This window comes from Theropithecus gelada, chromosome 2 (assembly GCF_003255815.1).
Source record: "Theropithecus gelada isolate Dixy chromosome 2, Tgel_1.0, whole genome shotgun sequence".
Lineage (NCBI taxonomy): Eukaryota > Metazoa > Chordata > Mammalia > Primates > Cercopithecidae > Theropithecus > Theropithecus gelada.
Genome location: NC_037669.1, coordinates 95,321,725 through 95,341,082, shown reverse-complemented (window position 1 = coordinate 95,341,082; position 19,358 = coordinate 95,321,725). Strand labels below are relative to the sequence as shown.

The 19,358-nt window shown below is 43.6% G+C and overlaps 1 protein-coding gene across 3 annotated transcripts in view; it reads left to right on the top strand.

The window, feature by feature from the left end:
• Window positions 1-19,358, top strand: part of EXOSC7 (exosome component 7) — a 35,161-nt gene that overhangs the window by 3,541 nt on the left and 12,262 nt on the right. For all 3 annotated transcript variants that reach the window (XR_003118033.1, XM_025374860.1, XM_025374861.1), the window contains exons 2-4: window positions 8,495-8,596; window positions 8,902-8,996; window positions 16,423-16,588. Coding sequence is in view for 2 of the 3 variants with exons in the window: in XM_025374860.1 (XP_025230645.1) it covers window positions 8,495-8,596; window positions 8,902-8,996; window positions 16,423-16,588 (363 nt within the window). In the remaining variant the exon portion in view is untranslated. The remainder of the gene's footprint in view (window positions 1-8,494; window positions 8,597-8,901; window positions 8,997-16,422; window positions 16,589-19,358) is intronic.

The following is a 19,358-nucleotide window of genomic DNA, read 5'->3' as shown; positions in this document are numbered from 1 at the left end:
TGCAAGTGTTTCTCCAGGAATCCAAGGGCACTTGGATGAGCAAGGCTCTCCCTTGCTCATCTCTGCTGCTTTTTTTTTTTTTTTCCCCCTCTTTGCTTTGTTTTTGTCTCCCTGCAGATTAGTTTTCTATTTCTTGGGCCAGTGGTAGAAAAAATGTGGTTCCTTCCCAGCTCCTCTGTAAAAGAGACCATTCCTTCTCATTCAGTTCCGAACTCATGTTTCCAAGAGAAAGAAACTCTAGTTCTTTTTGGGGGTTGAGGGAAAGGATGGACAGAATAATTAGGCTCAAACATGGCCACTAGAGGATGTGTCATACTTGGGAGAAGTCAGTTTGTGAGAAGGGAGGATGGATCATTTTAGTTTTTGGCAGAAAATGGAACCCACTTCAGATAGTTCAGGAGACTTTTATGATGGGACTCTAGAGCAGTATGGATGGGTTTCAGGGAACCAATAAGAGATGTTGATGAGCCCCAAGACAAACAACTGCTGGGAGTGGCTACTGCCCCTAGTCTAAAGGGGCCAGGGGAGGAAACAGTATTACCACATTTCAGTGATAGCTGGAACTGTGGAGGAAGGGCTGCCCAACATAAGTCATAGTCTTGGATAGATGCAGGCAATATCAGAAATGTGGCCCCTAGATTGGGGGTGAGGGGCACCCTCTGATCTGGTATCTTCCATTGGACAAACCCAACCAGAAGCCAGCAAAGGGAGTCTAGGTGATACAATTTGAGTCAACCTGGTGAGCAGATCCGCACTCCCAGGGAAGAGCAGATAATCAAAAAGGTTGATTAAATCAGTATTTTGATAAATAATTTGATTGGTTTCTGTTAGGTTCTCTTTCAGCCTTTGAAGGCTATATCTCATTCTTGTTAGGTACATATTATAATTTTTATTTCATTGAATATTTACAACAGTTCTGAAGGTAAAGTATCTCTACAGACGAGGAACTGAGCTTGGGCGGGTTGAGTCACTTGTCCAAAGTGACACAGTAATTGAGTGGTGGCACTGGGATTTAAATCCAGATCTGTCTGATTGCAAAGCGCATACTTGACTCTGAGGCCACCTTCCTGCTGCAGTGAAAGTCATTGTCTTCCATTTCCTCAGCAGGGATCCAGACATCACGGCGGGAGAGAATCTTTGCTTCCTCTACCTCCTTTTCTTTCTCCTTTTCTCTGAAAGTTTGTGGGGAAACAGGAAGGGAAAGAGAAAGTTCTTTTTTTTTTTTTTTTTTTAAGTTCTAGGGTACATGTGCACAACGTGGAGGTTTGTTACATATGTATACATGTGCCATGTTGGTGTGCTGCACACATTAACTCGTCATTTACATTAGGTATATCTTCTAATGCTATCCTTCCCCCCTCCCCACAATAGGCCCTGGTGTGTGATGCGGGAAAGAGAAAGTTCTAATTGACACCTCCCACTCCTCAATTTTTCTAGAGCTTAAATAGTATATGGCATATACTGCTGTATTGTTGTTTTGGTTGCATTTTTCCCACATTGATTGTAAGTTCCTTTAGAATCCTATATTGCATTTCTTTATATAGCTTTTGTCTCACTAGTATTGTAAATTATTTTCTCTGTCCATACTATGCAGAACTTGGAGCAGACTTCAGAATTTTTAGAATCTAGGATTTATCCTCTTTTCTGGCTTAACTGGCTAGATGTGTGTTTTCTTCATCCATGAGAAGCCATTGCTAACCTCCCTCTTAGCCCAGGAATTCTGAAGCCTTGAAGTGCATTTTACTCACCTACAAAATACAGAGTCTGAGGCTTTACCCCAACATTCTGAATCAGACTTTCTGGGGCTGGGGCCTGAGAATGGACATTATCATAAAGTGTTCGGAAATTTGGGGGCAGCCACCAGACATTGGCCCATGGGCAAGCCACTGACCAGAGATATAGGAATCTCTACTTTCTCTTGCTGACGTCATATGGTTTCCTGCCTCTTTTTGAATGAGGCTTTGGAGTCAGACTGAGCAGGCACCTTCACCATTTACAATAAGTGATTTTACCTGCATAACTGAGCCTGCTTCCCCTTCTGTAAATGGGGACTTAGGCACCGGGAGGTAGAATGGGGTTGTGAGGAATGTTGAGATAAGAGATGTCAAGCGCTTGGGCTGTGGTCAACACGGAAAAAAATGTTAGCTCCCTTTCAAGTTTGTTTTTCCATCAGAAGTGTGACTTTGTCCTAAACCATCCACACTAGATCCCCAACCTTCATAGTGACCTCATTAAAGATTCAGCCTGTGGCTCTTGAGAATTAACCTCTTTTGATTTGAAGGAATCGGGATTTTTCAATTATCGCAAGAAAAGGGATAGGCCAGGTGCAGTGACTCACACCTGTAATCCCAGCTCTTTGGGAGGATCACCTGAGGCCAGGAGTTGGCGGCCAGTCTGGGCAACATAGCAACACCCTATCTCAAAAAAAAAAAAAAAAAAAAAAATTAGGTGTGCAGTGGTGTGTGCCTGTAGGCCTAGCTGCTTGGGAGGCTGAGGCCAGAGGATCACTTGAGCCCAGGAGTTGGAGCTGTCACCCCAGCCTGGGTGACAGAGGGAGACTCTGTCTCTTAAAAAAAAAAGAGAGAGAGAAAAGAGAAGGGGGATCTGTGGCAAGAGCTGGAAAGTCCCCAGACAGCTCTGAGGTACCACCTCTCATGGGCTCCGTGGATTATCTCATGGCCTGTGTGGCTGTATGACTGTCTTTATCTCTAGTGACGCCTCTGCTTTTCTTTGCCAAGATTTATCCCTTCTCTGCAGCCACTTGCTGTCCAGTTTCCCTTCTTTGTAGAATCTGCCTCTGCCCAATACCTTTACTTTTGTGTGGGTGGCCTCTCTGGGCTCCTCCATATCATGACTTGTCAGCTCTTTAACTCCTTTCTTCTCTCAAGTGTTTCTCAGATCAGAGATCAGAGTCCAATGAGAGAATCAGTTTGGTCTGCTAGTATTTCATGCCAAAAAGAGCTGGTCACTGTTTGGATTATATGCCTTTGGTTCAGGCACATACCCTGGTCCTGGCTGTTGGGGATGGATGGTGACTGTTACTTGGCCTTTACAGGACTGTAGGCACAATAAAGCTTTCCCAGATTCAGCCTACTGAGTGCTATGGCCATGACCTGGACATTAAACCGGCCCTCATAGGTTCGGACCTGGCCATGGCAATTGACTAACCCTACCACAGGGCTCTTGGAACCCTGTGAAAGCCATTTTATTGTATGTTCTTGGCTGTTGAAGGGAGTTGTAGCCCAGCTGATGGCTTCCATTTCTTTTCTGTGGGTCTTGCTTTCATTGTAAGCATTGTTTAGGGGTATAGCATGGAAGAGGGAGATCAGGGCCTCAGCCTGGTTTTCAACTATGAGATTGAGCAGTCAGTATTCAGTTGCTGAATCTGGGCATGACAGAATTGGAGCCGGCCCCCAGGACTCTTGATTTTTAGCTCTTTGCCCTTTCTGTTTACAGACCCATGGCACAGAAAGGTTTATGCCCAGACATTGCAGGGTACAGCCTTATGGAGCCATATCCTTTCAGAGGAATGCCTGGCTACTCAACAGGGTTGGAAAGTCAAACAAGGATCAACACCTAGTTTTGCCTGCTGTGTCGTGGGCCCGAGCCTGCAAAGCTAGACCAAATGTGGTCCCTTTCCTAAGCGGGGGGTCACCTTCTAGTAGGGGAAGGAATTTAGTCTCACTTCTCCTCTAGGAATCTGGAGTATTAGACAAGTCAAAGCAAAGTAATGAGGGGTTAACATAACCTCAGAGGACCACTTTGAGTCTAAAATCCTTCCAGGTGTGTCAGATTGGTAGCGCCAACTTGTCAGTTTCTATTAAGAAGTAATAGGACTGGGCTTCCTGGGTGTGAGGGAAAGCAGGTCTGGGCTTAAATGTCCTTCCACTCTGTCACAAACAGGAGATTGAAACTTAGGTGCCTCCATTCTTATCTGTAACCTCTCTCAGGGTTGTTTTTGAGGATGCAGTGAGTTAATGCATGCCCCCAGAAGCAGGGGAAGGGAACTGCTTTGGGGAGACTCCTATGTGTTATACTGAAGGGCTCCCTTAAATGCTTTATGACGTTTCTGTTCTCTTGTAACTCTGTAAGGTTGGGGTTATCCCTACTTCCTAGTGAATAAACAGGCTTAGAGCTATTGAGGTCAAGGTCGCAAAACTGGCATGTGATAGCAGAGATTTAAGTATAATTTGGAAGGTGACTGTTTCCACCACACCACACCCTACTGGTAGGGTTGTTGTGATCACATGGGTAACATCTATGAAAGTCACCAAGAGCTTTCCTGGCATCCAGAAGCCCTTGATCTAGAGGCACATCAGTCTCCTCTGCTGAGAAGGAGGGGACACCACTCCATGCTGTTGGCATCTCTTGAGTTTTAAAATGGAGCTTTTACCTCAGGGTAACTCCTATTTAAATGTTCACACATGGATTAATTCCTTTGCTCCTGACTGCTGCAGATAAATAAAAACTGTGGTAGGGCACCAGGCTCTGAGCTAGGCCAGGCAGGTTTGGACAATTTCCTAAGCCTCTTATAAAGAAAACTGGATTGAAAAAAAAGTTGCCCTGGGTACAGTGATTCATGGACTGGTTTGGTTTTTTGGTTTGTTTTCCTTCTATTCTTTTTTTCTATGGAAAAAAATATACATGCTTGGAAAGGAAAATGTGTAGCTTTTCATTTATCTTTTACTTATCACCTGAGCCTTTCTCCAGGAGGCAGAGAGTGAATTAAAGGCTGGAAAGGCAATGTCTGATGAGGCTCAGTTTTCTGACAGCCCACCAGCCCCATCCTGGGCCAAGTACATTTTCACTACAAAGAGGTGTGACTAATCTTTCAGGGCAAGTGATATGTTAGAAGCAGTAGTTGGACCAGATGTGGTGGCGCATGCCTGTAATCCCAGCACTTTGGGAGGCTAAGGCAGGAGGGTCACTTGAGGCCAGGAGTTTGAGACCAACTTGGGCAACATAGCAAGACCCCATCTCTACAAAAAAAAAAAAAAATTAAAAAAATTAAAAATTAGCTGGGCATGGTAACATGTGCCTGTAGTCCTAGCTACTCACGGGGCTGAGGTAGAAGGATTGCTTGAGCCTAGGAATTTGAGACTGCAGTGATCGCCACTGCACTACAGCCTAGGTGATAGAGTGAGATCCTGTCTCAAAAAAAAAAAAGAAGGAAAGAAGCAGCAGTAGTAAATCCTGTGACCTTGTGGCCAGCCAGTTCATCCTATGAAGGAGGTCTGTGCTGAGTCCTTTTATAAAGTGAAGAGACCCTTTAGAATGCTGTGGACTGTGTAGCATAGTGGTTAAGAGCTCTGACTTGAGGCTTAAATGCTACTTACTGGCTGTGTGAACTTGGGCCATTCATTTGACATCTTTTAACCTCAGTTTTCTCATTTGTAAAATGGAATGAATAACACTATCTTATAGGATTATTGAAAAGATTAAATGCATTAACTGTGCAGTATTCCTTGCACATTATCTGGTATATAGTAAATGCACAGTAAATAGCAGCTGCTATTATTTATTGCAAATAATTGCAGCCATTTTAATTTATAGATCTGTAGAATTAGAGAATCACTTTGAGACTAATTTAATCTCCATCTTTTACAAATGAGGAAACTAATCCAGAGGGGGAAGGGGCTTGTCCTAAGTCAAGTGGCTAGTTAGTGCCAGGAGCTGGCCTGGAACCATGAGTCATGTTCCTAATGATTGTTCACACTTATGTTGTATCTACACCCCACGAAGAACTTCTTGTCAATAATGTTTCTGGGCTGGGTTTTCACTTTCCTAGTGGGGGAGTGGGGCACATGGGGGTGGAGAGGGGTGGAGTATGAGAGATTGAGGTAGAAAGGCTTCAGTTTCTATGGGTGAGGTTGGGAAGAGACACAGTTACATAGTTATGGGTCCTCTGGTGAAGAGGGATCACCTTCTGGAGTTCTACCCCAAAGGCTCACTCTCTTAGACTTGAAATTCTGTTGCTTTTTGAATCCATCTCCAGACTCAAGATAGGGATTTCTTCTAGGGAGGAAAGGTGCTGGGAAAGGATGGGCTGCACGGGACTTTCCACCTGATTTGTGATGTTTATTTTCTGTCATTGAAAAGTTACACGGGTGAAAGACCTGAAGCAAGTATGGCAGAGGGTGATCATTGGTATGTGTGGTGCTGCAGTGTTTTGCTTTTCTCTGTTTAATTTCTCAAAAAAGTCAGTAACATATGCAGTTAGCCAGGCAGTTTAAAGATAAACTGTTTAAAGATAAACTGTCAGCCACATACTTTAGAGCAGTGTTTTGTTTTATTTTTTATGTTTCTGGGAAGCATCAACTCCTTGGAGAATCTGATTAAACTAATGATTCTTTTTCTGAAAAAAACTGCTTTTGAAAAATGTTTACAAAGAATGAGAAGGAGCTCCATGAGCCAACGTGGAAAGATTTCCTGCATATATATATATAGTTAAGTGTTTAAAAAAAAAAAGTAAGAGTATCTATAGTATTCTACCTTTCATATAAGAAACAAGGGGATGTTTAAAAATTCATGTATTTGCTTATTTGTGCAGAGAAAATACAAGAAAGATAAACCAGAAACTAAAGAGAAACCTGGGGTGAATGGGAAGAAAGGGGCATGAAAATAGCATAATACAGAGGAGAGGAGAGTGACATTTCTCTGAGCATACTTTTCTGAGTTTTGTCTCTTAGAACTATAGTGATAGCTCACAAACCCAGAAAGTAAGTAAGTAAAAGTAACCAGGATATAGGGTAACCCAAAATGGAATACAAAAATTTGCAAATGAAAAATAGCCAGGCATGGTGGTGCGCCTGTAATCCCAGCTACTTCAGAGGCTGAGGCAGGAGAATCGTTTGAACGCAGGTGGCGGAGGTTGCAGTGAGCCCTGCCATACTGCACTCCAGCCTGGGTGACAGAGCCATAGTCTAAAAAAAAAGTTACAAGTTACAAATGAGTCTGTGTTACAAGTGAATAATGTAACCACACTGAAGGGCATGTGGAAGAAAAGAACTCAAGTAACTGGAAAACAGTATTTTGGCTGAATACTATGAGTCTAAAGACAGAACTTTATACAAATGCTGTGCGCTGTTAGTAAATTTGTTTCTCACAGGGGTATGGATTAGAAGTTTGGAAACTATGTGTATGCTAAGATTGAACAAATATAGAAATGCATGGTAGATAATAAGAACCGGGTTTCTCCTTCTTTGAGAAATAAGTTACAAATAAGAAAAGGAGGAAGGCTAGAATGAACCATGTGATGTTAGATTGGAATTAGCTATCAGTATGAACTTATGGCTTTTTAATAGATACGTAGATAGATACAGAATTACACGTAGATTTGGGGGGGTGGCGGGGGTGGGGTGGTTAGTATACATACCTGTATTTTCGAGCTCTGTCTGCTAAGAAGTTCTGAAAGAAATAATATTCCAACAGCAATGAACTTAGAGCCTAGATCCTAGTTTTCAGTACCATTCCCCAATAAAAGCAACCAGGGCTTCTTGGAGAAAGGCTTGATCCCTAGGGCTGGACAGAGAAAACACAAGAGGGTAGATATCTTGTGTTGCGGAAAGTATATAATTACTCACAAAAAGTTGGTAGCATGTTGAAAGAGCACAAAAACTAACCCAAAGAAGCCCCCAGTGGCCAAATTTGGAACACTTTGAGCAGCAAAATAACTAATGATAGTAGTGGATTATAACCATAGCATAAAAGATACCAATGAGTTGTACTGATATAAGTAATTGAAGGAGTAAATAAATGGGCAGAAGGAACATAGACCTCCCTGAAAACCATCTTGTGCCAAAAGAGTCAGCAAACTTCCTGTAAAGGATTGGATAGTAAAGATTTGGGGTGTTACGGATCATATCTCCGGCCCAACCACTCAGCTCTGCTTTTGTAGTGCAGAAGCAATCATAGACAATACCTAAACAAGTGGACATGGCTGTGTTCCAGTAAAACTACAAAAACAAGGTCCCTTAGTTTGTTGATCCTGTTCTAGAGACTGCCTCTTTAGAAGATTAGGTGTCTTTCACTGTTTACACAGTAGATCTTGTTGAATTTTAGGGGTAGAAGGGCTTCAGTTGAGATGATTGTACCCTGTAGCTCTGACACATACACTACTTGGTGCAATTTAAGAATTGCAGATTTGGGGAGAGGTGGCTTATTTTGTCTCTTGTTCAGATCTTGTTTTTGTGTACATATTCTGTATAGTGGTATGTAGTGTAGATTTTGCAATCAGACACAACTGGCATGGAAAACTAGCTTTGTCTTCACTAGCTGTAGGACCTTGGACAAGTCGCTCAACTTCTCTGAGTTTCTATTTCCTCATATGTAAAATAGTAATGTTGTTAGCTACAAGGACAGAATTTAAGATGATCCACTAAGAGGAAAAGATATTCTGCATATATCTTCTCTAGGGGGAAAATGAGTGAGTCAGTTTAGGAGTCTATTATTGGTCTGGGGTGACAGCTATAGGATTGTGGTTGTTAACACCTAGGAAGACCTCCGCGTGGATGGCCGTGGCTGTGAGGACTACCGATGTATTGAAGTGGAAACCGATGTGGTGTCCAACACCAGTGGGTCCGCCAGGGTCAAGCTGGTGAGTACTGTGACCATGGTTGAAGCCCAAGTGGAGAAATGAGTAGACACTAAGGAATGAGCTGCTGATGCCATCTGGCTTTTGGAATGCAGATTGCTCTTTGGGAAATCAAAGATCCAAGCCAAACTCAGGGAGGGGGTGTCTCCATATCTGAAAGACTGCTCACCTCCTCCAAAGACCACTTTCCAAGTCTTAGCACTGCTCCTAAAAGAGTCCCCCAGGGGTGTATGTCCAGAAGAGGAGGGAGGTGGTGGAGCGCCTGGCTGCCTACTCTGAGTGAGGACCCTTCTTGCATGTGTCTGCAGGGTCACACAGACATCTTGGTGGGCGTGAAAGCAGAAATGGGGACGCCGAAGCTGGAGAAACCAAATGAAGGCTACTTGGAGTTCTTTGTTGACTGGTCAGTACTATGCAGATATTTCTAAAGAAAAAATTCTAAAGAAAAATGATTTTAAAAATGAAGATTCAGAAAATGAACCTCTAGTTTCCTGTTGAACCCACTTTTATACTTATCATTCAGCCATCCAGCAGGCATTTGCTGACCTCCTCCTATGTGCCAGGTACATAGTCAGGACTCTTGGCTTGAGTCCTGCCCTAGTCTTAACCACCTGGCTATTGCTGGCCTTGTTTTCCCTGTCCAGTAAAGGAGGACATCTGCCAGGCAGCCTAGCGCATGATTGTGATGAGGGTCAAATGAAATGATTGTGTTATGGTGCTTTGAAAAATATCATACACAGTAAGGATCACTTGGTCTAAAATGTACTATTTCTCTTCCTATTCTAGTTCTGCAGAAAACTGTTCATGATTTGCTTGACAGATGAAGCCTAGGGTCAGCCAAGCAGCCTGACAGGTTGAGGAAGTGGCAGCTAGGCAGGCAGTATGGGTACTGAGAAGAGAGAGGGCTCTGTAGTGTCTGCAGCCAGCCTTGGGCCAGAATGTCACTTCCTTCTCTGGCCAGCTTTGTGATCTCAGGCTGGTTACTCAGTCTCACTGTGGCCAAATTTCTTCATCTAAAAAATGAGGATAATAAAGAGGAAATGAATAGAGTGAGTACTTAGCACAGTGACTGAGACTCCCAGTGGGCTTTCAATAAGTATTATTTTTCCTTATTTTGTCAGTAAGTTCAATAAGTATCATTAGCTCCACGTTCTAGGGGTTGGGGCTTTTTATTGGGTTGCTGGCCAGGTCCCGTCTTCTATCAGTTACTTTGCTTCTGGAAGTCAGGCCTTCTTGAAGTGGGTAAGGATCTCTGTGGGCTCATGCTGGGTGTAGGTATATAATGTTGACCCTGTATCAAGATCCCTGAGACCACCTCCACATTCAGAGATTTGCTGGACTTAGCATATAGTGATACTCACAGCTAAGGTTTATTATAGCAGTGAAAATACAGTAACTTATTTGTGACATTTCTGCCCAGGAAAGCCCATTAGAGACTCAGCACCCAAGATTTTTACTGGGGGCTAGTCACATAGACACTCGCTGCTTAATACATAATGAAGTTTTCTAAAGGAAAGCAAATGTTCAGCATAAATGATATTATTTGCACAATATAGGCACAATGGACTACCCCCATCAGTTTACTATTGACTGGGAATAGTCTGAGAGCCAGGTTCCCAGATGGCAGCCAAGGGCCAACCCTGCAAACAGACCCTTCTGAAAATAGCAGCCTTGGACCGCAACGGCAGCTCTTTTCTGCACAAATGTTAACCCACTTCTGTAGGGTAGTTACAGTCTTCCAGTCTGAACTTCCATACACGGAAGCTGATTCTCACAGTACTCCTATAAGAGAAATGACAAATGAGTTCAGAGAGGGTAAGTGACTTTCCCAGGGTTACAAAGCTAAAAGTGCCAGCTCAGGTCTGTCCAACCTGTGAATCTTTGCTCAGTTTACTTCATGCAGCCTATAGAAGTCAGCTTTGGAGGGCTGCTCTTGGGGAGTCCAAGAACTATCCATGTTCATTTTTCCGGTCAGTTTTTTTTCCAGCCCACTCCTGTCCTCTGCTCTGGTCCCCCAAGTCATCTCTCCTGGTTCTGCTCATCTTCTCTCACCAGCTTGAGTTGTCCCATGGAATTGGGACATCCTCTAAGTTACTGTGGATGATGGTGACCTTGTTCAAGCCCCCCATTTATCTTTTCCTTTGTTCTTGGAGGAAGCAGAATGCCTCTGGTAGCCTTGATCTGCCTAATTCAATGCACTAAGCAGTCACTGAGGAGCAGACAACGTATGAGGAACTGTAATTTGCTTTCTTTTTCATCTCCTTCATTACCTTCTACCTCATTCATTTTAAGCAGACCAAAGACATTCAGCCCAACCACACCAAAGAGAGGGTGTTGCCCTCAGATGCTTGGTATAGGGGATACATTTCATTGTGACTCTGTGTCTAAATATGACTCCAAGTTAGCCTGCTGCTCTTATCCCTTTCTTGTCCCAGCTGTATAGGAAGAGTGACTCTAGTGTGAGAGGATCCTTTGAGTTGCCTCTTCCCAAGATCTGGCTTCTAGAAGTAGCTTGTCTTTCTTGCCTTAGAGTGGCTGCCTCCTGGTCTCTTTTCCTCCTCCGTGGGTCTCAATCCACAGTCCCAAGAGCTCCAGTTTCTACGTAGTTCTCCTGAATTGATTTCTCAAGATGGACAGTCTCAAAGTGGCACACTTTAGCTTCTGTAAGTGACTCAGCTAATGTAATCAGCCCAGCAAGTAGAATCACCATGAGAGAGTCACAAAACCCCATTTCCTACAGAGATGAGAGAGGTTACCAAGCACTGATGGCTGCCACCTGTATCAGAACCTCACTTGAGCCTTCAAGGAGCATAATTATTTTAATTGCATAAACAAGCATGTCCTTTTATTCTGAATCAGTGAATAGGAATGGCTTCTGGACACCTGTGGATGTGCCGAGCAATAAGGGTGCCACACGCTCACTCCCACCTGGACTCCAGGCATAGGGCCTCTGCTGGAGAACTCAAGGCATTTGCCTATCCACAGGCTGAAACATAGTTGCTACCCAGAGGAAGGAAAGAAATTGGTGGTGATGGTGATAGTGGTGGTGGCGGTGGTGATGGTGGTGAGGGTTTCTTCTGCTGCTCTGAGTCTAGTTTGATTTAACTTCTTGTCAGCAACTTCCAGTTTTAATTAAATTCCCAGGGGTAGAGAGGTCTCAGAAAACTAATTGATTTTCTGCTAACTCATTTCACTTGGTTTTGTCTGCTTGGAATGATAATACATGGAGCCAAGAAAGACATTGTCGCCACCTCCGTAATTTACCCTGTTTCTTGGGAATGATGAACAATCTTTGCTATAGCCCTCATAGCCCTTTGGAAAGACTGCTTCACTGACCCTGAGCCCTGCTCTAGAGAGGCCTGGCAGCACTGTCACTAAACTGGGAGCAAAATCTGACCTTTTCATATCTTTGGTTTACTGATTGTAGTTGAGAGTAGGCTATTTTAAATGAGAACTTGGAAACTTTAGGAAAAAGTGGTTTCTATCTAAAGCCCAAGAGGAAGGTAAGATTTTGGTGAGCTGGTGTGTCACCCTGTGCTGCCACTAGGCGGTGAGCCATCAAGTTGCTTCTCAGTTCTCCGACCATTGTGTTGATGGGTTTAGGACTGTGGTTTAGCCTCTTAGAGAGACTTGGGTTTTTAACTAGGGGAGTTTAGGAGAACATTTTTCATTCATAAATGTTTCAGGATGCTCTGCACTTGTCACTTCCCTTTGGGATCTTAAATATTTTTCAATGTGATCAGTTGTATTTTTCACTAAAATTCAACCAGAATCTTCAAGCCTGCATTGATGGGTAGAACCACTATATCTGGGTTCCTTGCCTGCTTAGTGCTGTTAAAGGGGACACTGTTCCTGGCTGAAGGGCTGGGGGTGGGTACAAAGCAGAGAGGCAACCTGCAGAAGCCTTTTGAGGCTAATTGTGATCGAAGTCTCCCAAGCTGATGAGATAACTCTGGCAGAAACTTCAAACAAAGGCTTGTGATGAAAAGCTCAGAATGTACTTACTATTGGTCTGGTACCCATTCACAAGAAGGCTTCTGCAGGCTCAGAAGTGAGCACATGTACACACAGAGGAATCAGCCTTAGGGCCTGTGCTGGGGCTAGATGACTACTGGAGGGGTAAGGCCCGAGTTAGCCCTGCCTAGATACCCACTAGATCACTTTTTCTGCTATGGGCCTGGCCTCACCTGGCTGTAAGACTTCATAGATTTGCAGGCCAGATTGATTGCCAGGCAAACAACAATGGGCCCAGTGTCTAGAGTCCCTTTCCAGGTAGGCATGGCCTTGATCTCAGCCTACCCCAGTTAAACCAGAGATGTTCCAAGCAGGAGGGTAGAGATGATGAGTCAGAAGGGGTGGAGGGCTGGGAGGGGTAGCATTCCCGGGATCTTAATTAGTTTATCCAGCTCAGTAAACAATTTCCCACAACTCTGGAAGAGGGACTGGTCATGCTTTATGAAGGGTCAGAATTGGTTTTGGTAAATGCAGAAAGCATTTGGTTTTATGCCCAAAAGACTGAGTGTGTACACCCCTCACTGAAGGAGTAGATTGTGAGGCATATGAGCAGGTGGCTACAATTACCAGCCTGTGTTTTCTTTCTCTGTCTCTCTAACAGCAGAACAGCTTTTTATTCAGGGCTTCCTTGATCAACATTCCTTGACTCCAACATTTGTGGTCTAGTGATAAGTCCCAAGACCAGAGCACACATTCATTTCCTTGAGGCAAAAGGTAAAACCAAGGAAAGTGAATCTGACTAATGTTAGACTATAAACCAAGCTTGCCAAATTACAGATTCAAGGAGAGTTCAGGGAAGCATAGCAGATAAGGGCCAGGCTGCCTGGGTTAGAATTTTAGCTTACCAGGCACAGTCATCTTGTGGCCTTGGACAAATTACATAACCTCTCTGTGACTCGGTTTTCTTATTTCTAGAATGGAGTCAATACCTCCTAGGGTTGTTGTGAACACTAAATGAGTTAATACACCTAAAGTACTAAGAGTGGTGTCTAGCTTATACTAAACATTCAAAAAAAAGGTAAGGTTTCCCTTCTTGTAAAATGAGAGAGTTAGACCATCTGGGATCTCACAGTGTCATCCCACAGGTCAGATCCCACCTGTGAGATTTTTGTTTCACATAGGGATTTTTTTTTTAAGGTGGACCTTAAGTCGGGGCTGGAAAGTTTGCCACAGCCTCCATCATTCTCTATTGGTTATAGAGAATGATTTTCTTATTAGTTATAGAGAGTGGCCCTTTGTTCAGATACATGTAGTAACCTTGCTGACTCCTATAGGCATTTGGGTTTTTATCCTCTGGAGATGGTCTCTAAGGCCTGTTCCAGGTCTACATTTCTGTCAGAAAGAGTCCTTGGGCTGTGAGTGCCCAGTAATTAAGTGGAATCCTCATTTCTCTACTCCAGCCTTTGTCTTCACCCATCAGCAGAATATGGGGTCTCTGGCTTATGTTACTGAAAGCATTGTACCCCATCCCCCACCCTGAACAATTGCCTTCCGTTTTCCCAGCCTCCTCTCCAGAGTCACTGCACAGCTGTGGCACCATCCAGACACAGGAGAGTTCCATGGGCTCATGAGTCTCTGAACCTTCCTCTCTGTCTGACTGCTGGCTACGCTGAAAGAATAGGGGTGTGTGTGTCTGTGTGTGTGTGTGTGTGTGTGTGTGTGTTTTAAGCCACTTAAAAATCGGTAAAAATTTCCACTTTAACCCAGTGTCCAAAAAAACCAATGGGGCATGGGTTTGTTGTTGTTGTTGTTTTTTGAGACAGAATTTTATCTTGTTGACTAGGCTGGAGCGCAATGGCACCATCTCAGCTTACCGCAACCTCCGCCTCAGGTTCAAGTGATTCTTGTGCCTCAGCCTCTCAAGTAGCTGGGATTACAGGCATGCGCCACCACGCCCAGATAATTTTTCTATTATTAGTAGAGACAGGGTTTCTCCATGTTGGTCAGGCTGGTCTCAAACCCCCGACCTCAGGTGATCTGCCCGCCTTGGCCTCCCAAAGTGCTGGGATTACAGGCGTGAGCCACCGTGCCCGGCCAGGGGCATGGTTTTATAGGTAGATTAATTTAGACAGTTGGACCTGGGAAGCTCTATAAATTGTCCCCTAAGGCTGTAGAAGAGTTAGTGCATTAATCCCAAAGAAATTAGTCATACCCAGGAGCATGTGCCCACTACATTCAGGGAAAGAGAAACATTTTGAGCATAAGCATCTCTGACTGGATTTGTGTACACAGAAATCTCTGTAGGTGTATTTTTAAGCACTTAAAACAGGGACTTAATATTGATTGCTTAGTGTTTAAATTAGAAACAGGTTATGTTTTGCTGGCTGTGCAAAGTAAAAACTTGGTCCCTAGTGACTTGATTATTTCACCATAAACAAGCTGCTTTTCTCGGCTCGATGCCGGAGTCCAGCAAAGGCGGGGAACAACGAGGTTGCTATGGCAGTAATGAAATCTCTCTTGGGGACTTAAAGGGGATTCTGCTGGCTCACAGTGGTAAAGGAAGAGTATATAATTAGAGAGGCAAAATTTTATGTAACGACGTAGTCTGATTATTTTAAGATTAATTCTTCCACCTATATAACTAAGTGAGTTTTTTTTAGTGTTATACAAATTGGGTGGGCACTGCCATGGGCCTTCACACAGGTTTTGCTTTGCCTGTAATCTTCCTGCCTCTCTGGCCTGACCAGCTCTGCTCATCCCACGTTTGAGGTCTCCTTTAAACCTGAACGCTAATTGACATTCTTGCGCCTCCCTCCCCCTTCCACCTCACTGTTTGCTCCCTATCGTGAAACTGCCCTCCCTCACTGGAACCGCTGGCTTTGGGTCCGCGTCCGCCTCACGTAGTCTCTAGGTCTCTGGTAGCTGGTGCAGGGCTGGGTACCTTCGAGATGGGCAAGGAGTCAGAAGGCTTTAATATGTGATTTTACAGAGTCTGTGCTGAAACCACCGGCTTCTTAGCTTTCTAGTCCTTTATTGTTACAGTAAAATGATTATTATAATGTTTACTTACCTCACATACATATTAATGGTTTGTTTGTATTAAGCCAAAACCCTCGGAAACGTCCTGTTAAACACTTCAGTGTTTTTACGGTGGCTAACGTGGAATCCTGTTAGTTTTGTTGAGGTTATTGGGCATAAGTATCAAGAAGCCAAAAGGGGAAAAACAAGTTTTCCTCTTGAAAAATGTCAAATGAAGGAGGTAACCTACTACTTAAGAGCCAACAGTCTTTCCCTTGCTTTCTTTCATTTTCCTTCTCTTCAGTACAGTGATATCTAAAGTTTCTGACTATCATACATGTCTTTTAAGTCATTCCAGAAAGGTTACTGTACTTACATTGTGGTTTTTATATTGAGAGTATGGTAGTGTATTCTAAAGCTGTGAAACTAGAGGTGGTGTATATGATGAAACCCCTCTGTAACCCAGACTGCTTCATTCCCTAGGCCTCTCAGCTTCCTGGGCCTGCCAGACAAGAGTATTTATTATACTCTGAAGATAAGAGAGTTAATTATTATCAGCTGAGGTTCACATTACCCTCACTCTCCTGTTTCTCTTTGACTAAAGATGGCTTCTGTTAGAAGCTATTGGGAAATCCCGTAACACACGCTGACAAATCCAGGTCACAGTGCTGATCTGGTTCATTACATGTGTCTGGAGTCAGGAAAAGTGGCAGATGCCATCCTTTCCTCATCCCAGTGACTTTCTGTTGAGCAGCTGGCTCTTCCAGCATTCTGCAGGGAAACCAGAATAAAGCCTTGTCTCCTTGCTTTTTGCACTTGGAAAGACTCACCCAGTTTTTTGTTTCTGTTTTGTATAGTTCAGCCAATGCTACCCCTGAATTTGAAGGTAGAGGAGGTGATGACCTTGGCACCGAGATCGCTAACACCCTCTATCGGATATTTAACAATAAAAGCAGTGTCGACTTGAAGACCCTCTGCATTAGTCCTCGGGAGCACTGCTGGGTTCTCTATGTGGATGTGCTAGTGAGTATCACCCTGCTGAACTGGCCACATTCTACCTTTGTTGGAAAGACTAGTTGGCCTACTTTCCTTCCAGTGCCTTTTTCCTCTTCAGGTGGATGCTTTCAACTTATAGGGTGAGATTTGTTGGGAAAAGATGGTCTCCTATAATAATTTTTTAAAAAATTAAATACAACATAGATGTAAGCAGCATATATATAATGCCATTCTATAATAAAATTATAGTCATATCATGGTAGCACCTAAAATTGCCCATAAAAGTTGTCTGGGAAGAATAAAACAAGAGATGATCTCTGGATGGTGCCAGACAGAGTTAATGGGCAGAATTTAAATAGGTTGGTACATTCTGTGTGAAAGGATGATAAGCTCTTTACATGCATTTTCATTTAAACATTATAAACCTGTTGCAAATGGACACTGTTATATTTCCCATTTATAAGTGAGGAAACTAAGACATAGAGAGGTTAAGTAACTAGCCCAAGAGGTCTCAGCTTGTGAGTGATGCTGTTGAGTCTCAGAGCCAGGTCTGTATGATGTGAACACCTGGTGTGACTTCACTGTGCCATCGTTTTTTTTAAACACCTCAGAGCCTGCCTGCCCCTAGTTTCCTGGGTGAGGCCCCAGAGGCCCTGCCTCTTCCCACACAGAGTCTACTCACCTGGGAGCCTTTTGAGTCCAGCCTTCCATTTCCTCCCTTGTACTTTGCCTCCCAAATACTCCTCTACACATGTTTTGGCACTCGACAGTAACTTCTCTGTGTAGCTCTAATTAATTTTGGGTTTTTTTGAGATGGAGTCTCGCTCTTTGTCACCCAGGCTGGAGTGCAGTGGCGTGATCTCGGCTCACTGCAACCTCTGCTTCCCAGGTTCCATCGATTCTCATGTATCAGCCTCCTGAGTAGCTGGGACTACAGGCATAAGTCACCACGCCTGGCTCATTTTTGTATTATTAGTAGAGATAGGGTTTCATCGTGTTGGCCAGGCTTGCCTGGAACTCCTGACCTCAAGTGATCCACCTGCCTCGGCCTCCCAAAGTGCTGGGATTACAGGTGCGAGCCACCGTGCCTGGCCTTAATTTTGCTTTTGTATAATCCTGTAGCAGTTGGTTGCTTGTTTATATACAGGATCTTGTTGGGTCTGTTTTATTCCTTTTTGTTAAATTTTGTGAACCTTGAGATTAGCAGCTACATCTTCCACTTCAGATTAAGGACACAAAGCTAAGCTATTGGCCAAATAGATTATTTAATGAATGTGCAGATAAAGGAGATCTGTGAACTGACAGTGAATTTCATGAAAAGAAACAGCCTGGCTCTGCATGTTGGCTCTACTGAAACAGGGTGGAACTTTCTAGATATTTTTAAATTAATTTGATATTGGATGGAGCATAGTCAAAAGGTAGCAGTGGTTAACCATTATCTAGCAGGTTACTGTTGCAATGCTACCACTAATAGGTAAAAATAACGAAATTACAAATCTGTTTGCTTTTTCTGTCTCTCATAAGTGTGATGCACCTTGTAGTGTGATTCCTACTAAGCAGGCAATTTTTCAGGTCTTGGTTTTGAGGAGGTGAGAACTGGCAGCCTGTAGTCCTTACTGAGGATGGTAGAGGCAGGCTTCATAGTTGCCCAGGGAGGTGCAGCTCCATGGCATGAACTCTCAGGTTCCATCCTGTGTCTGAAGAACATTATGTCCACTCCCCTTCTCCACTAGAGAAAGTTAAGACACAAGTGTTGTGGCGCACTGCATTTGTCCTTTTGTAATCCTTCTGTGTTCATCCTCAGTATTCATGCACACTTGTAGTTTTGTAGGATGGCCCACTGATGGGGACTGATGTGCTTTTGATTCAGTCAGTTAAAGTCAAAGTAACAGAAGCCTATTCTATTAGGGAAGGCTTTTACAAAACTGATGAATATTGGGACATTATCTCAGCTCAGAAGCAGCCCTCTTCAGTGAGCAGGGGATACATGGTGCACAGGAGTATCCAGGGGAATGTGCACTGTGTCCCTGTCATCTGTAGACCTTTATTTTTAAGACTCCTGGCATTTGGATTTCTTCTGAAATATTTTTTAAAGGGTTTTGCTTATTTTGGAAGAAGACATGAACTTTGAAAATGTTGTCATTTTCTGACCAGGTCCAGTGACTTACGCCTGTATTCCCAGCACTTTGGGATGCCAAGGCAGATGGATCACCTGAGGTCAGGAGTTCGAGACCAGCCTGGACAACAGGATGAAACCCTGTCTCTACTAAAAATACAAAAATTAGCTGGGTATGGTGGCGCACACCTGTAATCCCAGCCACTGGGGAGACTGAGGCAAGAGAATTGCTTGAACCTGGGAGGCGGAGGTTGCAGTGAGCCAAGATGGTGCCACTGTGCTCCATCCTGGGCAACAGAGTGAGACTCCATCTTTAAAAAAAAAAAAAAGTTGTCGTCTTCAGAAAAGTTTTTAATGAATTAGAAAAGCATTTTTGAAAATGATATTATTAATGAGGCCGATCCATTTTTGGCATTCACATAGTTTTCATCAGTGGATGGGTGATATACTGAGTAGATTGAGTCCATGTTTGAAGCGAGGTGGTGGAAATCTGTGAAGCAATCCTTGAAGCAGGATAGTGGAAAATAAATCTCCTATTTTCTTTTTGCCAACTCGTCTGGGTAGTCCTCAGACAGAGCCCATGTTCAAACAGATATTTGCTGGGCACCCTGCCATGTTTTTATACTTATTTACTTCAAACCTGTTACAGTCAGATAACCCACCTGTTTCCAGTATTGTTTT